General features: G+C 35.5%; 1 protein-coding gene across 2 annotated transcripts; it reads left to right on the top strand.

The window, feature by feature from the left end:
* Window positions 1–50: 50 nt before the first annotated feature.
* CngB (Cyclic nucleotide-gated ion channel subunit B) lies at window positions 51–17,678 on the top strand. 2 transcript variants are annotated; one of them, XM_073080957.1, is made up of 15 exons: window positions 51–498; window positions 6,949–7,052; window positions 7,187–7,258; window positions 7,335–7,475; window positions 7,821–7,963; window positions 8,836–9,095; window positions 9,375–9,524; window positions 9,837–10,011; window positions 10,403–10,533; window positions 11,573–11,696; window positions 13,469–13,551; window positions 13,907–14,053; window positions 15,423–15,535; window positions 15,921–16,218; window positions 17,408–17,678. In XM_073080957.1, exons 1-15 carry the CDS (start codon window positions 472–474, stop codon window positions 17,477–17,479), a joined length of 2,040 nt encoding a protein of 679 aa, XP_072937058.1. In that variant the 5' UTR covers window positions 51–471; the 3' UTR covers window positions 17,480–17,678. The 2 variants fall into 2 exon arrangements, with proteins under 2 accessions (XP_072937058.1, XP_072937059.1); XM_073080958.1 differs by lacking the exon at window positions 51–498 and adding an exon at window positions 2,822–2,995.
* Window positions 17,679–18,478: the final 800 nt, after the last annotated feature.

The following is an 18,478-nucleotide window of genomic DNA, read 5'->3' on the forward strand; positions in this document are numbered from 1 at the left end:
CTGACTGAAAATGTTATTCTCGGATGATAATCATGTAAAGGATAATAGTTTTACTTCTGTGAATATAATATTTATTAATTTACTTTTAACGATTTCCTTAATAACATTTGGGCTAAGGAATAGCATATTCAATGTAGATGAAAAGGTTATCTAGATGAAGGTTTCTTGTTAAAACAGCGCTGTTTTCGCTAAGTTGTCTGGCACAAGCGAATCAAATCTAATCACAGCGTAGATCAATATTGAGTATCACAACAAATATTTACATCCCAGTCAATAATTTACTATACTGATAAAATGAGTGGTTTCTCGAACACTGCTAAGTACTAACTGAAAGGGACATTTCCAATTGCTCGTGTTATACTCCTTCAAGGGGAATGTATGGAAAGTGTGAAAATCAATCGCAGTGACTACTTGTGATTATTAAAAAATATAGAATACAAATAGTAAAAATAATCTCATACATAAGTGAAGATGGTAATCATTAAGCTGTTAAAAGGGGTGAGTTATATTACATTTTTCTTAAATTGGAGTATAAAAAAGAATAATATATACTTAACAGTTAATTTTAATAAAATAATAGTGTTACACATGTGTGCCTCACTGCCTAAGCGTTAATATAATATTTTTGCGTAAGTATAGAATATTTTCTTCCACGCGTTTGCAATACATACTTAATTTTATTTAAAAACGCTTTCGTAACTATTATCTTCAACCCATTAATATCTCATAGATACTATAATAAATGCTGTGTTACTATAATCGACTCTTACAAGCCGACTCCATGCAGCATATTTTAATTTCAAATGTGACCCAGATGATTAAAATATTTCAGCGGAGTCCTGGAAAAATGGCTTCTCGCAAAGAACTAAGTCGTAGCGCTAGGACTATTATCGCTAATATTAGAATATATTTCTAAATATTTATGTTACTTTAAAATTACGGAATAGATTGTATATGCAAAAAAATTATTAATAGGCAGAAATAGAGGCCCAATTTTATATTCTCGCTCACTCATTGAGATGCTGATGGTGATGTTACGAATATTAAATAAACATTTTATTCAATATTAAATAATGTTTATTCTATAACCTACACTGGAGTGTGTAGTTTTCTAAGTTAATATAATGAAATAGTACTTATATCTACTTCTTATTATTACATTTGTATCAAAATCGGTCATATAAAGTTTGTTTCCAATTAAAGTTGATATGTGTGTGAAAATGTGTTGTTACCATTAAAAGTTGATATACAACTATATGTAATAGTAGGTATATAAGTGACTATCTGGGTTACTGGAAATAAAATAAAAGAAACCGTAATTTTAAAAGCCGATTAACACATTAAAACATAATAACGACTTATTATCAAGTAGATTTCCTCATGTTTTCTTTTAAATTGGACGATAATTAAATATTGGCAATACGCGCATGACTACGAAAAATCAGAAGTGTTTTGAATTTTAAAGAGGACCTCCAACATGGAAGGCCGTAATTCATATAACTGTCATTGATTTCAACCTTCTATGTTGCGACCCACGTTGTCAAAAGTTAAGTAAAAAGTTTTGCGATTCCTTCGCTATAAAATTATAAGTAATTACTACTGATTTTTCCAACTAGATATGCAAAACCAAATTCTAAAATATAAGAAAAATGTATAATTATTTACAAAAAAAAATATATTTTTCTAGGTCGAACGTTTTTGTTTAAAAAACACATTCTGTATTGTTGGGCAATTTGTTAATTTTGTAGCATATAAATATCCAGCATTCCAAATATCACGTGTACCTACTTAAAATGCACTTGTTTTGGGGTCTAAAGTTACGGCTGTCTATAGAAGGCTATATTAAAGCCTTCTATAGACAGCGACCCTTTTAATAACAAAAGGGACTGAATAAGCGTCTAATCTAATAACGCTTCCTGAGTACTCAGTAGCTCGTATTGGCATTCGGACTAGTGGCGACCTACGCTTTGCAGAATCTAAAAAGTACAACACTTTGCAAACGGTTAACTGTGGTTAATACCATTAAGGGATGATTTTCTTAGGGTCCCGTGCCCAAAGGGTAAAAACGGAATCCTAATACTAAGACTTCGCTGTCTGTTCACTTGGCAAATTATTAAATTAAAATTAAAATGTTTCTTAGTGTTCATGATACATTCGTGAATGAAATTTATAACCTAACCTAACCTACCTATAACTCCTGTGCTAAGTGTGAAACTGTAGATCCACCTGTTGAAGCAAATCAATCGGTCAACGTTACACTTTTATTATGTAAGTAAGTACCTAGATAGATAATTATGTTCCTTTTTGTTAGATTTATAAAATAAAAAAAATAGTTGTTATAATAATAATGGTGTACTATGATGTATTCTATGATTCAAATGGTACGATACATTTTTTGATAGAACTTCTATTACAATACAAGTTCCAGTAGAGCAATTTGGGACTCTATTTTTAACCTTCGATGAACTTGGATCAATAAATTTACGGTAGCCGGTGGCTTTAGTGATTAGCAAAACCATTTGTAGGCACAATTAGTATTATGGCATTCACGATATGGGTGAGTCCAATACAACGGAAATACTTTTTAGCCAAAAAAAATCTACATAATATAAATAGCGTTACATCCAAAAAAGTAAGGTTTTAACTATAAGATTTTATTTAAAAACATAAACCTAATCCTACGTTAATTGTATCGCAATTTTTATTATAATGTCTGTGACCAAAGAAAATTATTAATTACGTTTATCTAAAGACCGCCTCGATTTTTAAGTGAATTGGCTATAGAGTCGAGTTTATTTTTTCTTCGCCGTCAGTCAAGTCGTGCCCACTGGACAGTGCGGGAAACACCTTCTTGGTAATCGCGCGCGCTTTGGATTTTCCGCCCGCGAACTGGCCGAAAATAAAAACAAAAAAATGATTTTAAAAAATACAAACGTTCTTTTACGAAAAAGTTTTTGTTTGAATTAAAATGGAATTGGAAGTAACCGCTGATGTGGTAAGTGCCATTATATTTTTTTCAGGGATAATTAATATTATTTAATATCCTGCGTATATGTCTAATTATAACTGTGTATATGTAAAGAAAGTAAATTAAATATTGAAATGACAGGAGGAGTTTCAATTAATATAATTATTATCATAACTGCAAATTAGCACATTAATTTAAATATCATAAGCAGTTTTCTCTGCTAAAGATATAAAATAAAGGGAATTACCGAAGGGAATGCATATTAAAGTGGATTTTTCATGCGAGAAAAATATTTTAAGTCCAAGCTATATTTTCAAAATATTTTTTGCCGTATGATCATAGAAAGCCTTAGTAATTATTTATGTATGTGATGTGCTCCGTAGAAGAGTTTTCCAAGTCGTGGCATTGTATCCTTTAGACTTTATCATTATATTCCACAAAAATATACTTGTCTCAAGTGTAAGTTTGTCATATTGGTTCATTACATGTTAATAGCTCTTAGAAAATTTATGAATTTAAATTTTATGTAAATCGGTGCTTATTATTAACTTAGATTATTTACTCAATTACATATTACATATGAAAAACGATAGATAAATAATAAAATATGTAAATAAAAGGCCTATAGAAAAATAACATCGATTACACAGTGTATATTCAGATTCCTGTGTTAAGTATGAATTCGAACACCTCGTTCTAGCGTCACATTTTCTTGAAGGCAGAACATTGGTCCTTCACGTTACTAGGTACAACCTAGACATAGGCAAGCTAATATAGGGAAGACATAGGTGTGGCGGTGAACCGGTAGCAGCCGCCGTAACCGAACCCCGAAACTTCGCCTAAATTAACTGCGTAGTATTTGCAGGATCTACGCATCTACGAGTAAGTACCTATATACCTATGTTTCAGTGTGACATCACAGTAGTAGTGGTTATTAGCTAGGTTTAAATCGCTATCATACATTTACACCTAAAAATATACATTAGGCACTACTAATAAATACCCTGACACGAACTATTTTAAATAAAATGAGATTATTTACATATGGAGAGCTCTAGTCTACTTTTTGATAAGTATAATCTATTTATCATCTTGGCTGGCAACTCCAATTGCTAGGCCAAAGAAGTGATTAAAAACCCAAACGCTACATTTCTTAATTTGGAGTAGGTAATTTAGTGTTTACTAATTATTATTTAATCTGTGGTATTAAGTCTACCTGTAATTAAGCTCCTTTGTCTCCAACTGCGCGGTACGGCTCTCTGGCACGCGATTTTAGCACTAATAGGAACTGAATTACAGCACTAGGCTAATTCTGGTATAGTTTAGTGTATTTCCTTCCAAAATAAAGAGTTTGGCGAAACTCTAATACGTTACTAGGACATAATATTTATGTAATATGTTCAATAAATAGGCCTCAAATTTGACAGCCTAACCCATAAACTTACCTTAATTCGAAGGTAACAAGGTAAACAATTTTAAAGATGTACCTATTATTAAGGTAATATTACTTTAATAATAGGTACATCTTCTTCATCATTCTTAATTTGATATTATGTCATGAAGGCATACCATAATTCCATTAACTGTTTAATTTTATTAATGCCATAGACAATATAAAATGATTTGGCAAATACCTACTAATATGTACTAATTGTTGGTGCCTGGCTTCTTCCAAGTATGGTGTACGCCCCGCCTATAAAGATAATTAATTAATTACTTAACATCGAATAACACAGACGACAAAAAAAGTGAGAGCTTAATAGATAGATTGTTACATCCTGTACTGTTATAAGACATTATCGCATAATATATATATATTGTGATATTTTTATGGATATTATGATATGATATTGTGTTTAACAAAGATTATACACGAACATGTAAATTAACAACATAATATGTTTATTTCTTGTTAACGGATTAAGGTGCCTTTACTGTCGCGCGTGTTTACACCCGCATATGCGTCTCTCACGCACTCACTCGCTGCAGTCTCTTGGCTCCCGTGTGCGTGTGCATATGATATGACATGAAAGAAGAGGCATGCGTGGGATGCGTGCGGATGTAAGCACGCGACAGGAAAATCGCCCCATAGAAGAACGATGTAAGAGGTAAATTAGAAATGGCGCCATTCTTCGCCATTGTTCGCGTCTTTTTAACATAAAAGTTTCCGTGTACCCCTAAATAATAATATAAGGAGGACTAACAATTAAATCGCTCGTAGGCAAACTATTCCAAAGTAAGCCATTGTTTACAAACCAAGTCGGAGATAGATTTTTAATTCGAACAAGAGGAAATTGCGTTTGCAATCATTTACTGTAGAAGGGTGCTTGCTTAGATTGAGAGGCACTTAAGCTGCCTTAAATCTTGTACTGCAATGGAAAACACCTAAGTAAATAAATTTCGAAACCGAGCCTAATTGGAATAACAAAGATAGGATTTTATTTTAATTTTGGGATAATTTTGGGATTCTGTCGTTATGAATAAATTTATCAAATAGGTACTTATATTTTCAAAATAATGTAATTCTGGAATTACATGAAAGCTTCAGTGGCTTAAAAATATTCCACTTTCATTGCAATTGCAACGTTAGTATACTTTAGGTAAATTGTTGGAGCGAATTACCAAAACTACCGTTCTTAAACATATTAAGCTTGAAGAATATCCTGAATATCTTTTCCTTATATTATACAAGATAATATGACGTTATGCTTATAGCGATTTTTTTCTTAAGAAGGCTGTTAAATGTGTAACCAAATTATTAGGTAGAATTTTCCCAAATTGTTATTCGTATTCAAATCAATCAATCAAGATACCGGCTCTTAACAGAGTATGCAGGTACCACGATGCTCACAAGGACAAACCGCCATTAACCTCTGGTGCTCTGTGATTTGAATACCAAAACAAGAACGTTAAGTGCTTTCCTTTTGAGGTCTGCTAACAATTTATTACGTATGACTGAGCAATAAATTGATCGGAAAGAAAATGTTTACGGCGTACTATTCAATATTCGTAACTAATTTCATTCTGTAAAACCATAGGCAAAGTTTTACTTCTAAAATAAAAAATTAAAGACGAAATTACACTTGCGTTGCGAGTAAATTGGCGGGAAATCATGAGAAATGATGCACTTCCTGCTCTACCTGATGTGCATGTAAGTTTAATAACATAAATGTAGGGAACATTTTAAAGATTGGGATACCATGTACCTCCTAAGGAGTTCATAGTATCTCGATGATTTTAAATATAAAATGGACCTCATAAGGTACTGTATAGTAGGAAATACCGTATAATAGTTACGAATAATACACTACTTTTTTATATTTCGAATATTCTCGGATCGTCTCTGGTAGAAAATATTCAAACCGTCCTGTCAATAAAATTACATTTTGTTTTGTGCAATATTCACCTTTAAGATTAAAGTAGGTACATTTAAGTCGGTCTAAAGATTTCATAATAAATGATCACTTATGAAAATACCTAATATATATTACAACGTTATTATCGCAATAATTTATAAGTTATGATAAATGATCATTCTATTAGACGTATCCTAATATCCTATAGGTTCTACGACCAGCGACGAGATTTATGGCCTTTTTATAGGACTCATAAATATATAAACGATGCCCGCTCCTTATGTTTCCCTATCGTATTCTGAATTATGACCTAAAAGTACTAACATATACTTACTATGAATCTTTTATTTTCGTAACAATATCTTATATATACGAGTATTATTGCTACTATTAGTGCCTACTGGTGGTAGGTTACCATACCTACATATTTTATGTACTTAATACACATGATGTGAAATGGCTGTTTTAGATAAATCTGCCATAAATACCTACTTTGAGGGCCACCTAGGACTTTTAGGTAAATACTTCATGGAAATGTTCTCTACAGAACAGCAGTGTTAAGCACTGATAATGGTCATAAATGGTGTTATTTTTCGACAGTAACTTATATTCCTTCTCTTCCAGCACACCGTCCACCCGACGGTATCGAAGCCCATCACCACATCTTCGGGCACAAAAAAGACTTATGGCTCTTGGTGTACACCGGAATCGACTCCTGCGCATACTGGGTTAAATTTATTATTCTTTGTTTTCGTTTTTGAAAATAATTTATGAATTCATTGAGATTTTGCTTATTATGATTATAAAATACCTACTCTGTATTTTGGGCGAAATAAATCTTTAATTTTGTTATTTTTTACAGGCTTGGAAAAACGAATTCGAACATCGAATCTAAAATTAAAATTAAAGAAGATATTGAAACGCGAGACAAAGGGTATAAAGGAAATCATAATTACTTACTTATATTTTCAAATATAGGTACCTGTTTTAAAAATATATGCATGTTTTAGGACAATAATAGCATATCAAAGGGTGCAGCTCTTCGCGTACAGTCCGCAACCTTCGCACAAACGTCTGAATGAGGAGAAGGAACCCATTACCGAGCTTAAAGATTTGAAAAGCCCCAAGTCTAGGGAGAATTCTGTGAAAAAGTAAGTATAGCAGTGAAGTCTCTATGAAAAGTACAATTGTTAGCCTTGTGTGGGAGTTGGTGCTCGGTGTCCGGATAACGAAACCCAGTACATAACTCTGATGCTTCAAATTTACTAAAAATAAATTAAGAATTAATGATTATTTACTTTAACGTTGAAGCAAAACATTGTGAGAAAACTAATATCACGATCTACCTCAGACTTAAAAAAAGTTCTCAAAGGTGTGTGAATTCTAACAGTACGTGGAAACCTAGCCTATTACATTAAAATATAATAATTTGTATCTTGATTATTTTTTACTGAATGAAATTTGAAGTCGAAATATTTTATCACTTATCAATTAAGGGTTCCTGATGACAAGGAAAAGGACCCCCCGGAAATAGAAACTCCGCAGAGCCCTGTACCGTCGTCCCCTCTGAGGGACAAAAAATGCAAGGGCCTGAGGCTGCCGACCTTCTGCGACCCTTTCGTTCCTATCGATCCTCAAGGTACGACAGGTTTTCATTCTAAACATTATTCATTATACAAGAAACAAGTCAATTTAATTTTATTTCAATAATGCCTAATAAAAAACAAGATAATATTCTGTACCCTTACCAGGAGTTTTTAAGTTTCGACAAATATGACTGTTTTGGTATTTGTTTACGTATTGGCCCATAGGATTTCCTAGTTCTGACTCGATCCGCTAGGAGTGCTGATTGGAATTTGTATGGGCAAATACGTAAACAAATACCAAAACAGTTATATCGAAAGGTAAAAACTCCTGGTAAGGGTACTGGTACTGGATAATACCTACCAAGTAAGGTTTCCATCGATTTTATAGGGATAATGACTTTTCAATTGATAGCCACTTTATTTTCTTAATAGAGGGTGTCAGCTGGGTGCCAATTGTAACTCTGATGTAGCTGTCTCGTTGAGACAGTTTTAGGTTGAGACGTCATGTAGGTTGAAAATTTTTGTATTTTAATTAAAAGGAATTAAATTATCCTTAATTAATTAATCCTAATTAAAATATCCTTTCTCCATCACAGTAATCGTTGATTACATTAATTATACTAATCGCGGTCCACGGTCCTGGTCATGGTGTCAGAAACTCACCTGGAAAGCTGGCTACACATGAGCTATCTGCTATAACATGTGTCTATTTGTGGCGTTGATAAAAATATGAATTGATATTATTAACCGTTGATGTGCGAGTGGCGCACATACACAAAGACGAATATACAAACATGTACACCCAAAATAGAAATGTAAATCCATAATTTAGACATCGAAGCCTCATCCATTTCCTTGTCGAAATCGTCAGTAGTGTCATCATTACTGACGATTTAGACCATTTGGAGTTTAATAACTTCCCCAGGTCGCGTATACATCACCTGGTTGTTCCTGGTGACGTTCTGCTACAGCTACAACTCGTGGTGCATCGCGCTCCGAGCCACGTTCCCCTACCAGACGCCAGAGAACACGCCGCTATGGATGGTGGCTGACTACCTCTGTGATATCGTGTATATCCTCGATGTGGCGCTCGTGAAGCCGAGGCTCATGTTCCTGCATGAAGGGTTCTGGGTCGATGATCCGAAGGAAACGAGGCGGAATTACAGGAAGAAGCTTCAATATAAGGTAACATGGAAAACACTACCTGCCTTTCCTAGATATGAGCAAATCCATAGAAAAATTAAATAAATAAATAATAAGAAATAGATTTTTTTCGCTAAATAAATCAATCATATGGGTATGATAATGTAGAGACTTACGCAAATAATTTTCTATTATGCATTAGACATTGAATAAAAATTAAAATTTATATGTAGTTAGAAGTTACATTTTGTTCGCAATTCATGTTTAAGTACATTGAAATTTTGTGAATTTTAAAAAATATTTTGTGATTTATTGTTTCAGTTTGACATCATATCCCTTACTCCATTGGACTTTCTGTATCTCTACTTCGGCCCTCAAGCGGTGATCCTCCGCTTCCCTCGTATTTTGAAACTGCAGACGTTTTGGGAGTTCCATCAGGCTATGGATCGAGTGCTATCTTCCCCGTATGCGGTGCGTTGATTTTATGACTAAAGTGCTATTCCTTGATAAACTACTTTGATAAAACATTACTTAGCAATAAGATTTGATTAGGCTCATCATACAATTAATCCTTAAATAATGATATAAATATCTCTAAATCATTCCTTTCATACATTCCTTTATGACAAAAGCAGATCCCTCCTCCTCCACTACGTTGGGTGATGATGTTCGGTTATTTGTTATTTTAAATTTTTAATATGGCAAATAGGGATTTTTTTCCAAAACAAGATTCAAAGGTTTGTAGAGTTATGTAGTTGACAATCTTAATTCCATTCGTTCTAGGTTCGAATTGGCAAGACGCTTTTCTACATCTTCTACCTGATCCATCTGAATGCATGTGCTTATTACGCCATGAGCAAGTACATCGGATTGGGTACCAATGGATGGGTGTATGACAACCAGGGGAATGCCTATATCCGTTGCTTTTACTTTGCCACCAAAACTGCTACTTCTATTGGTAAGTATTATGCGTATATTTCATTTTCATATAAGGTTCCTACAATTGATATAAATTTTAGGTACCTTCCTAAATACTATTACTGTATCATCGTTATCTAAGGGAAAGGTTTTTAGATGCAATATGATATGTTTGTTCACACCATTCATCCGAAACTTATTTACTTATGTTGTGTAATTATTCAGCTCTACAACTACTAATCTAATCAAAATGGTATAAAGACTAGAATGGTATCAGAATCTGAATGGTATTTCAATATTGATTCCGTAAGGTGATAACTGTATTGCAGTGATCGACAATAGAATAAAACTGAACACTTTACAATTAAAACTAAATAATGAAAAAAAACTGAAAATACTACTAATCGAATTAAATGTATTCCTTCACGTAGGTAAGAACCCGAAGCCGGAGAACCCGGCGGAGTACCTGTATATGACGGCGGCGTGGCTGATGGGCGTGTTCGTGTTCGCGCTGCTCATCGGGCAGATCCGGGACATCTTCGCCACCGCCACCAGGGTCCGGGTGAGGTCCCAGCACTATCGTAGAGATTTTGGAAAAGGATCCAAAAATCGATACATCTTGATCACTAACATAGGCTTTTCGACAGAGTTCCAAGAAAAACTCGATGAAAATGATTTAACGTTTTTCAAAATGGATACCAAAACGCCCTTTTAAAACTTAGCTATGCGCTAAATCACGTTTAGCCAAAGTCAACATAGTCAACGTTTAGTTAATACCAACCAAAAAGAACACTTCGTGATTCCACTGCGGCATCTTACTATATTGACGCTGCTAGGTTCTATTATATAGACTAGAATAGGGCTACGGTATCCCCTGCCTGTCGTAAGAGGCGACTAAAAGGTGGCTCCCGGTGTTGCGGGCGGGAAGAGTGGGAGCTCGAACCGTCCAGCAAGCGACCCCGGGAAGGACGAAGGTATGTGTGGTCGCATACCGTCGTAATCACCAGATGTTGTGGGAGGAGCGAACGCTCCCCTAGGGCAGAGCCCGATCCGGGCATCGCGCTTGGAGGACTCCGGTTGTGTTCCGTCGGAGATCCCGGAGTTCTCCAACAAGCGTTGAGGACGGCCACCGGGGGGGTTTTAGTGCGGTAAAAATCCCACATAACCCGGCGTCGCTCCCACGTCCTCGGACGCTCCTCGTCCTCGCACTACGTTTTGAAGGTTTCCCCCTCGAAAAGAAAAAAAAATAAGGTTCTATTATAGTGTCAAAAGTAGAATAAGGCAGAGATATCAATATACACCTTTTTTAATGTAGTCCTGGGTAGTCCTAGCATATATTTAGGTCATACAAGTTATTTTAAAAAATTTAAAGTGTCTATCTATTACCATTCAGGAGATAGAGCCCTGTGACAGACGGACAGCAGAGGCTTAGTAATAGGGATCCGTTTGTACCCTTTGGGTACGGAATCCTGAAAAGCATAAGTATCGATCTTCTGACTTAATTTTACTGTATTTACTACTGTAGTTTTTCCGTTTCACGTATGATTAGCTTCAATCTAAAAAAGAGACAATATTTATTGAACTTGGTGTACCAACCCCAGGCGGAGTACAAGAAGACCCTGGACGGGTCGTCCCGCTACCTGCGGCGGCTCAACATGCCGGTACACCTGCAGAGGCGGGTCACCTCCTGGTTCAACTACACCTGGAGCCAGCAGCGATGCTTCGGTGAGTTGCATCAGCTGCTTACATTTGCTGTCAACAAATCATACAGTACACTTGCCGTATTATTGAGCATGAGTCTTTACCCAAAATAAGGAAATGTAAGTCCGTAGATAGTGGTGGTAGTAGAAGATGGTAGAACCCTTTGTGGTTCGACTCCGGCGGCACCACCGCCGCACCTATTTCTACCTAATAACAGCAGTGTTAGGCGCTGCTGTGTTCCGGTTTGAAGGGTGTGGTAAGGGAGACGGACTTTTCTGAGGCGTTCCAGCTTAGTCCTCAGGGGTAGCGGCGCATCTGTGGCCGACCTCAGTTAGGAATATACAGGGTGAATTTTTAAAACGGGCCTTCAGGGCCAAATTCGAAACTATAAGGATTAGCGAAAAATGCTGAAAGGAGTTACGAGGCCGATTTTGATAAAAACTAAAACTGCATCATTAGTTTTTTAAAATATCTTTTTCCCTAGCCGGCAATCGAACGAGTTCATTTTGAAAAAAATTACAACCTCTATATTATTCCACCATCTAATAGTGTCGCTTATAAGGATCAAATTCTGGGAAGTAATGTTATGTGACAAATTAAAGGAAAAGGATTTTTTTTAAGAAAATACATATTTTTCCATACATTTCCATACTAATCCTTAAGGATTATACATAACAAATGATTTACGTGTAATTCTTTAGAAACATACGTAAGTCATACCATTGAAGAATTTGTTGGTTAATCAACTAATTATTCGATGTTATAACCGTGACATACGGCTTAGTATGAGTAAGTAATAGTTTGGCAAGTAAATTACCCCCGTTTTTAGGATTTATTTTTTAATAAAAAAAGATAAGTGATTAAATAGTAAATTGTTATTGTTTGTTGTTTATAACTAAGTTTCAACAGTAAATATGATTTTCTATATCTCTTTGTTTATACTCTCACTCGGATTTTACTCGAAAAAGACATTCTCGCAAATTGTCAATTTTACATCTGTATTAAACGAAACTCCGCCCATAGCAAGTTAAATCTATTATAATGGTCCTAAAAGTAACCTTAACTAAGTCTGACATAAAAATATAAATTCTTGAAGAACAAAACGTTCATTTCGAATGATTTGAAACATTGCGCCAAAAAATTGTTAATAAGCGAAATGTTTAAATTGATGAATGGCGGGAACTTAACTGCCAAATTAATATAAAGAAATATGTATTTTCTTAAAATTGAGGCTTTTCCTTTAGTTTGTCATTTATGATTACTTCCCAGATTTTGATCCTTATAAGCAACACTATCAGATAGTGGAATAATATAGAGGGTGTATTTTTTTTCAAAATGAACTCGTTCGATTCCCGGCTAGGGAAAAAGTTATTTTAAAAAAGTAATGATGCAGTTTTAGTTTTTATCAAAATCGGCCTCGTAACTAGTTTCAGCATTTTTCGCTAATCCTTATAGTTTCGGATTTGGCCCTGAAGGCCCGTTTTAAAAATTCACCCTGTATATTCCTATCTGGGGTTGATTACAGATGTCCATGGGCGGCAGTAGCCACTTACCATCAGGTGGACTGCATGCTCGTCTGCTAATCCTATATTATAAAAAAAAACGATAAACAATTACTGGCTTGCTCGATAAGTTCCTTTGCTCAAAACCAAAAATCTTAATGTTAAACTTGGACTAAAAATGCCTTTGGGAACATGGAGTCATGTGCATGTAGATAGCTTACTTACTTTATTTTGTATCGCCATTCCTTTGAAAAATCATTGAAAAGAATTTATTTTCTTCAATTGCCCTTACAGATGAATCCAGGATTTTGAATTCGTTGCCTTACAACATGAAACGTGATGTGGCCCTCGAAGTACATATGTCCACACTGAGCAAGGTATTTTGTTTAGAAACTTTTAAATAACTATAATATAATAATTTGATACGTAAGTATGTAAGATGGCCCGGCGAACTTCATATCACTTAAAATGATTAGATTCTTACTTTTTGTAAGCGAATATCTGCACCCCGTGGTTTGGCCCACGTTTGAAAATATCTACAAATTGTGACATTCACTCTTATAATAATTTCCACAGCGTTTACCAAAATTGGTACCTCCCACCCGATAAACGTCGTCAATTTATTCAGTCCTTATTTTATTCATCATTCTTCAAAAAAAAATTAATAGTTATTCTGCGAATCCAGGAAAAGTATTATTCTCGCAAGTGATACAACATTTATTCATTGACCAGGTGCAACTGTTCCGAGACTGCTCCGAATCTCTTCTCCGGGACCTGGTGCTCCAGCTGCGGCCAGTTTCCTTCCTGCCCGGGGACGTGGTGGTGCGCCGCGGGGACGTTGGTCACCAGATGTACATCATCAAGAACGGAGAATGTTATGTAAGTACATAGAGATGCTATCATATAAGTAATATGGTGCAAGATAATAGAATACGGTTGGAGTAGGAAAAAAGCATAGTAGTAGTAGTAGCATTTAATATAATATAGGAGTAGCAGACGAGCATGCAGTCCACCTGATGGTAAGTGGCTTCTGCCGCCCATGGACAATCGTAATCAACCCCAGTGAGGATTAGATATTTCTGAGGTCGGCCACAGATCCGCCGCTACTCCTGAGGACTAAGCTGGAACGGCTCGGAAAAGTATGTTTCCGTTACTACAGCTTTCAAACCAGAACACAGCAGCACATAACACTGTTGTTATTAGGAAGAAATAGGTATGGCGGTGGTGCTGCTGGAGTCGAGCCACAAAGGGTTCTATCACCTTCAGCATATCGTATATACAGGGTGAATCTCCATAAAGTGCACATATTGAAACAGGTAAAATTAAACCGCATTTTGTCGACAAAAAAAATAAAAAAAATAATAAAAAAAATTTTTTTTAGGTTTTACGACCTTTTGAAGTTTTTTTTTGGAATTGTGCACCTAAAGTAAATAAATCGCTATAACTTTTGAACTAAAAGAGTTATCATGTTCAAACAAAAATTACAATGAATGCCAATTATAGGCCGTACTGATCCATGAAAAAAATAAAACCAAAAAAATCATCTTCCCAGGAAAAAAATGTCAGATTAGTGCAAAAAAGCACTTTTTTAGGTAAAATTTTCAGTAATCATCAATTTCCTCAAAATAATCTAGGCAATTTATTTTTTATTATTATTTAATGCAATTCTACGTCGTATTAGCTTTCAAACACTAAAAAAACCACGCCTCTAACTCAAGTATAAAGTTTGTTAGGAACGTTTCAAAAAAGAAACTCATGACGCGACCTGATAACCCTCTTAGTTTAAAAGTTATAGCGATTTATTAACTTCAGGTGCACAATTCCCAAAAAAAAATTCAAAAGGTCGTAAAACCCAAAAAAAATTTTTTTTAATTTTTTTTATATTTTTTTTGTCGACAAAATGCGGTTTAATTTTACCTGTTTCAATATGTGCACTTTATGGAGATTCACCCTGTATATAGCTAACATACAAGTAAGTACGTAAGGACACTGGTAAAATATGTTTTAATGAGGAAGAAACCACTGCCACAAATATTTCTAGCGTGAAGCAGTTCTGCGTTTTGGTAATAGGGTGTGCAAAAAATAGAATTTGTTTTTCAAAAATCAAATTCGATTGTCTCAAACTATCAGCGGGTGTCTCCAATACCCTTGATAAATCCGATAACCAGTCGTTTAACTAACTCTCAATATTCTATACGATTTTCTTCGATTCGATACGAAATAAATACATTAAATATCTTACTTCTAGGTAATGTCTCAAGACGACAAAGAAGTTCTAGCGACGCTACGAGAAGGCTCCGTTTTCGGGGAGATCAGTCTCCTGGGCATAGATGGACTTCGGCGACGAACTGCTACTGTCCGGTAAGTTAACACTTGGGTACAAAACAAATACAGGTCTGTGGTTTACATAATGAAAATGTAAAATTGATGTCTGTGCCAGTCTGCTTGGCAAATAACTTCGCTTACTCCAGTAAGGGTATGTTAACTTTGTAAGCAACTTAAATAATTGCCCCAAAGGCATATGTGAATGTTTTGCACTTGTAAGTACGTGTATTATTCCAAATAAGTTAAATTCCATCTATTTAACAAAACAGTTCTTCTTTCATTATATTTCTCTTCTTTAATGCATTGATTCTTTTTCTTTTTCTCTACAAATTAATGACGATCTTTAATACCATCGAGTTGAAAACAATATTTTGAAATGCGATTTTTATCGAATTTTGATTAATAAGCTATGAATTATCAGATCCCGTGGCTACTCAAGCCTGTTCGCTCTCTCCAAGAACGATCTTGACGCAGCGCTCAAACACCACAAGGAAGCTGAAAAGATCTTACGATTGAGAGCTGATCAGATCATCCGCGAGAACGCCGCGAGGCAGACCAAGCAGAGAATAGCAGAGCACATTGCTAAGAAGAACCAAGAAGATGCTGCTTCTAGAAGGAAGTACAGTCCCGCTAGCATCGATGGCCACCCTGAGGGTCGGAGACACAGGTCCGCGAGTGGACAGTCCAGGAAGAAACTACCGGCTTTGACTGAAAATCCGGTGAGTGGCAAATTGAACAGTTATATTGGCAATTTCACATAAACACAAATTCTATGAATCATAACGATAAAAAATACTACCAAATAAAAGCCGTCCGAGCAGCCCAGACGCAGGCGGCCAACTGAAAATCAGAGCCAAGACGCAGTTTACCTGCACGTGGCACATGCCGAGATTGTCCCTTTTCGTGGTCGTTGCAACACATATTATTGTAATAATTGATTGTTCATTTTATTGTCCTTTTGTAGTTGTTTATTTTTATTTTTTTCTTTTGTTTTATGTTATTTTTATTTTTTGTCTCTCTCTCTATTATAGTATTTCATTTGTGTTGCAATTATCCGAATAAGTGTTTCTCTCTTTCTTTCTTTCAATTATTAGTAGTAGTCAAGAAATCCATATGCCTGAAAGTTTTATTAATAAAACTTCTCCAAGATGATGTGTAACAATTGGCCTGTAGGACTATGGTCTAAGCTCTTCTCATTTTAAGATGAGACCCTTGCCCAGCAGTGGGAAATATACACTTAGGTCAATCGATTCAGGATTGGTTTTCACACAAATATGTAATGATGCGTATATATAATATTATACCTTAATATGATATTTCTAATACTTGTTCCATTTTGAACACTCGTGAATTTAGTCCTATATAGGAAGAAAAAATTCTTAGTCTATCCCTAAATGGCATTTAAGTATGGGCCTGATGACAGTATTAAAAAATCGAAGAATAAATGATTTACTTAAAAACAATATTTTGAAAGCATTCTCATAAATAGCCCAGTTTTAATAAAAACTTTAGGATTTATTATATTTTCAATAAAAATAAAAGTATAAAATACTGCAGTCGGCCATCTTGTCTAAAACACTAATGGGGCGAAATGACGTCATTTTTTTGGCGTGTCACCGTATTGCTTGAACTTTTCTATGGGATATCGAAGCGTGACGTCACTCGCGGACGCCATGACACCCGTGAGCGTTTTTACGCTTAATTCAAAATTTGTTTTAAAAATGCTAATATTTCCGTTAATACTGAATTTATTGCCGAAATAATACGATTTTTGGAATCAGTAGACATGTACCTACATTATAGAAGGCGAGTTCAAAATTTGTTATCATGCCCATTGTTGCTCGAGTAATGATTGTATTGTGTACATTAATTCAAAAGTACCGATAAATTAATGTTTGTATTATACAGGCAACAGAATGCAGCACGTCTGCCGTACCGGGCCCCACTCCGCTGCCGAGGATCATATTCTCTGCCGACTAACACATTTACGATGACCAATATATCGTACAAAACATCACAGTGGTATTATTATAATCATAATTAATGTCGCCCCTTGATCGAAAAAATTTAACACCCATACATCTTATATGGGAAAATCACCATTGCGTTCTAATGACTGCCTTTTGTGTTCCACTGATTAATTATTCATTCTGCACATCTGCATTATAGTACCAAAACAATGATAGAGTGTTCTCTTCACGTATCATCGCGATACGTGAAGAGAACACTCTAAAGAACTTACGACAAGGCGACCTACTACGTTTCATTAAAGATTCTATAAAGTTTCGAAAGTTTAAAATGGGATTTTGAAGGTGGTAGAACGCTTTGTGGTTCGATTCCGGCGGCATCACCGCCACACCTATTTCTGCCTTATAACAGCAGTGTTAGGCGCTGCTGTGTTCCGGTTTGAAGGGTGTGGTAAGAGAGACAGACTTTTCCGAGGCGTTCCAGCTTAGTCCTCAGGGGTAGCGGCGCATCTGTGGCTGACCTCAGGTAGGAATATCTAATCCTGTCTAGGGATGATTACAGATGTCCATGGGCGGCAGTAGCCACTTACCATCAGGTGGACTGCATGCTCGTCTGCTACTCCTATATTATAAAAAAAATACCAACATAAGATAAAAATAATAATCTATATACTACTAATAAAAATATGATACTAATTTAATTAAAAATTAACTAATATTAAAAAATAAATTAAACTTATAAGATAAAGATATCGTCCAAAACTCCAACTTGTGGCATAGTGCCCAGAACGCTGGCAGCGTTGCCTCGCTGTATAGCGAGGCTAATTTTTTGGGCAAAATAGCTGCTAGCCCTCTGGTCACCCGAAGCGAGGATAAGCCGATGGGACAACTCTTTCATGAAAAATTTCATGTCAGCCGACCACGGACCCAACGTCTCAATTGCAAGCGCCGCAAACTCATAATCTTTTATAATAGTAGCATATTTGCGGCGCTTGAGAAACTGAGCGCGGTC

Source organism: Epargyreus clarus, unplaced genomic scaffold, assembly GCF_041222505.1.
Source record: "Epargyreus clarus isolate Ecla_fem2 unplaced genomic scaffold, WU_Ecla_fem_2.2 ptg000015l, whole genome shotgun sequence".
NCBI lineage: Eukaryota > Metazoa > Arthropoda > Insecta > Lepidoptera > Hesperiidae > Epargyreus > Epargyreus clarus.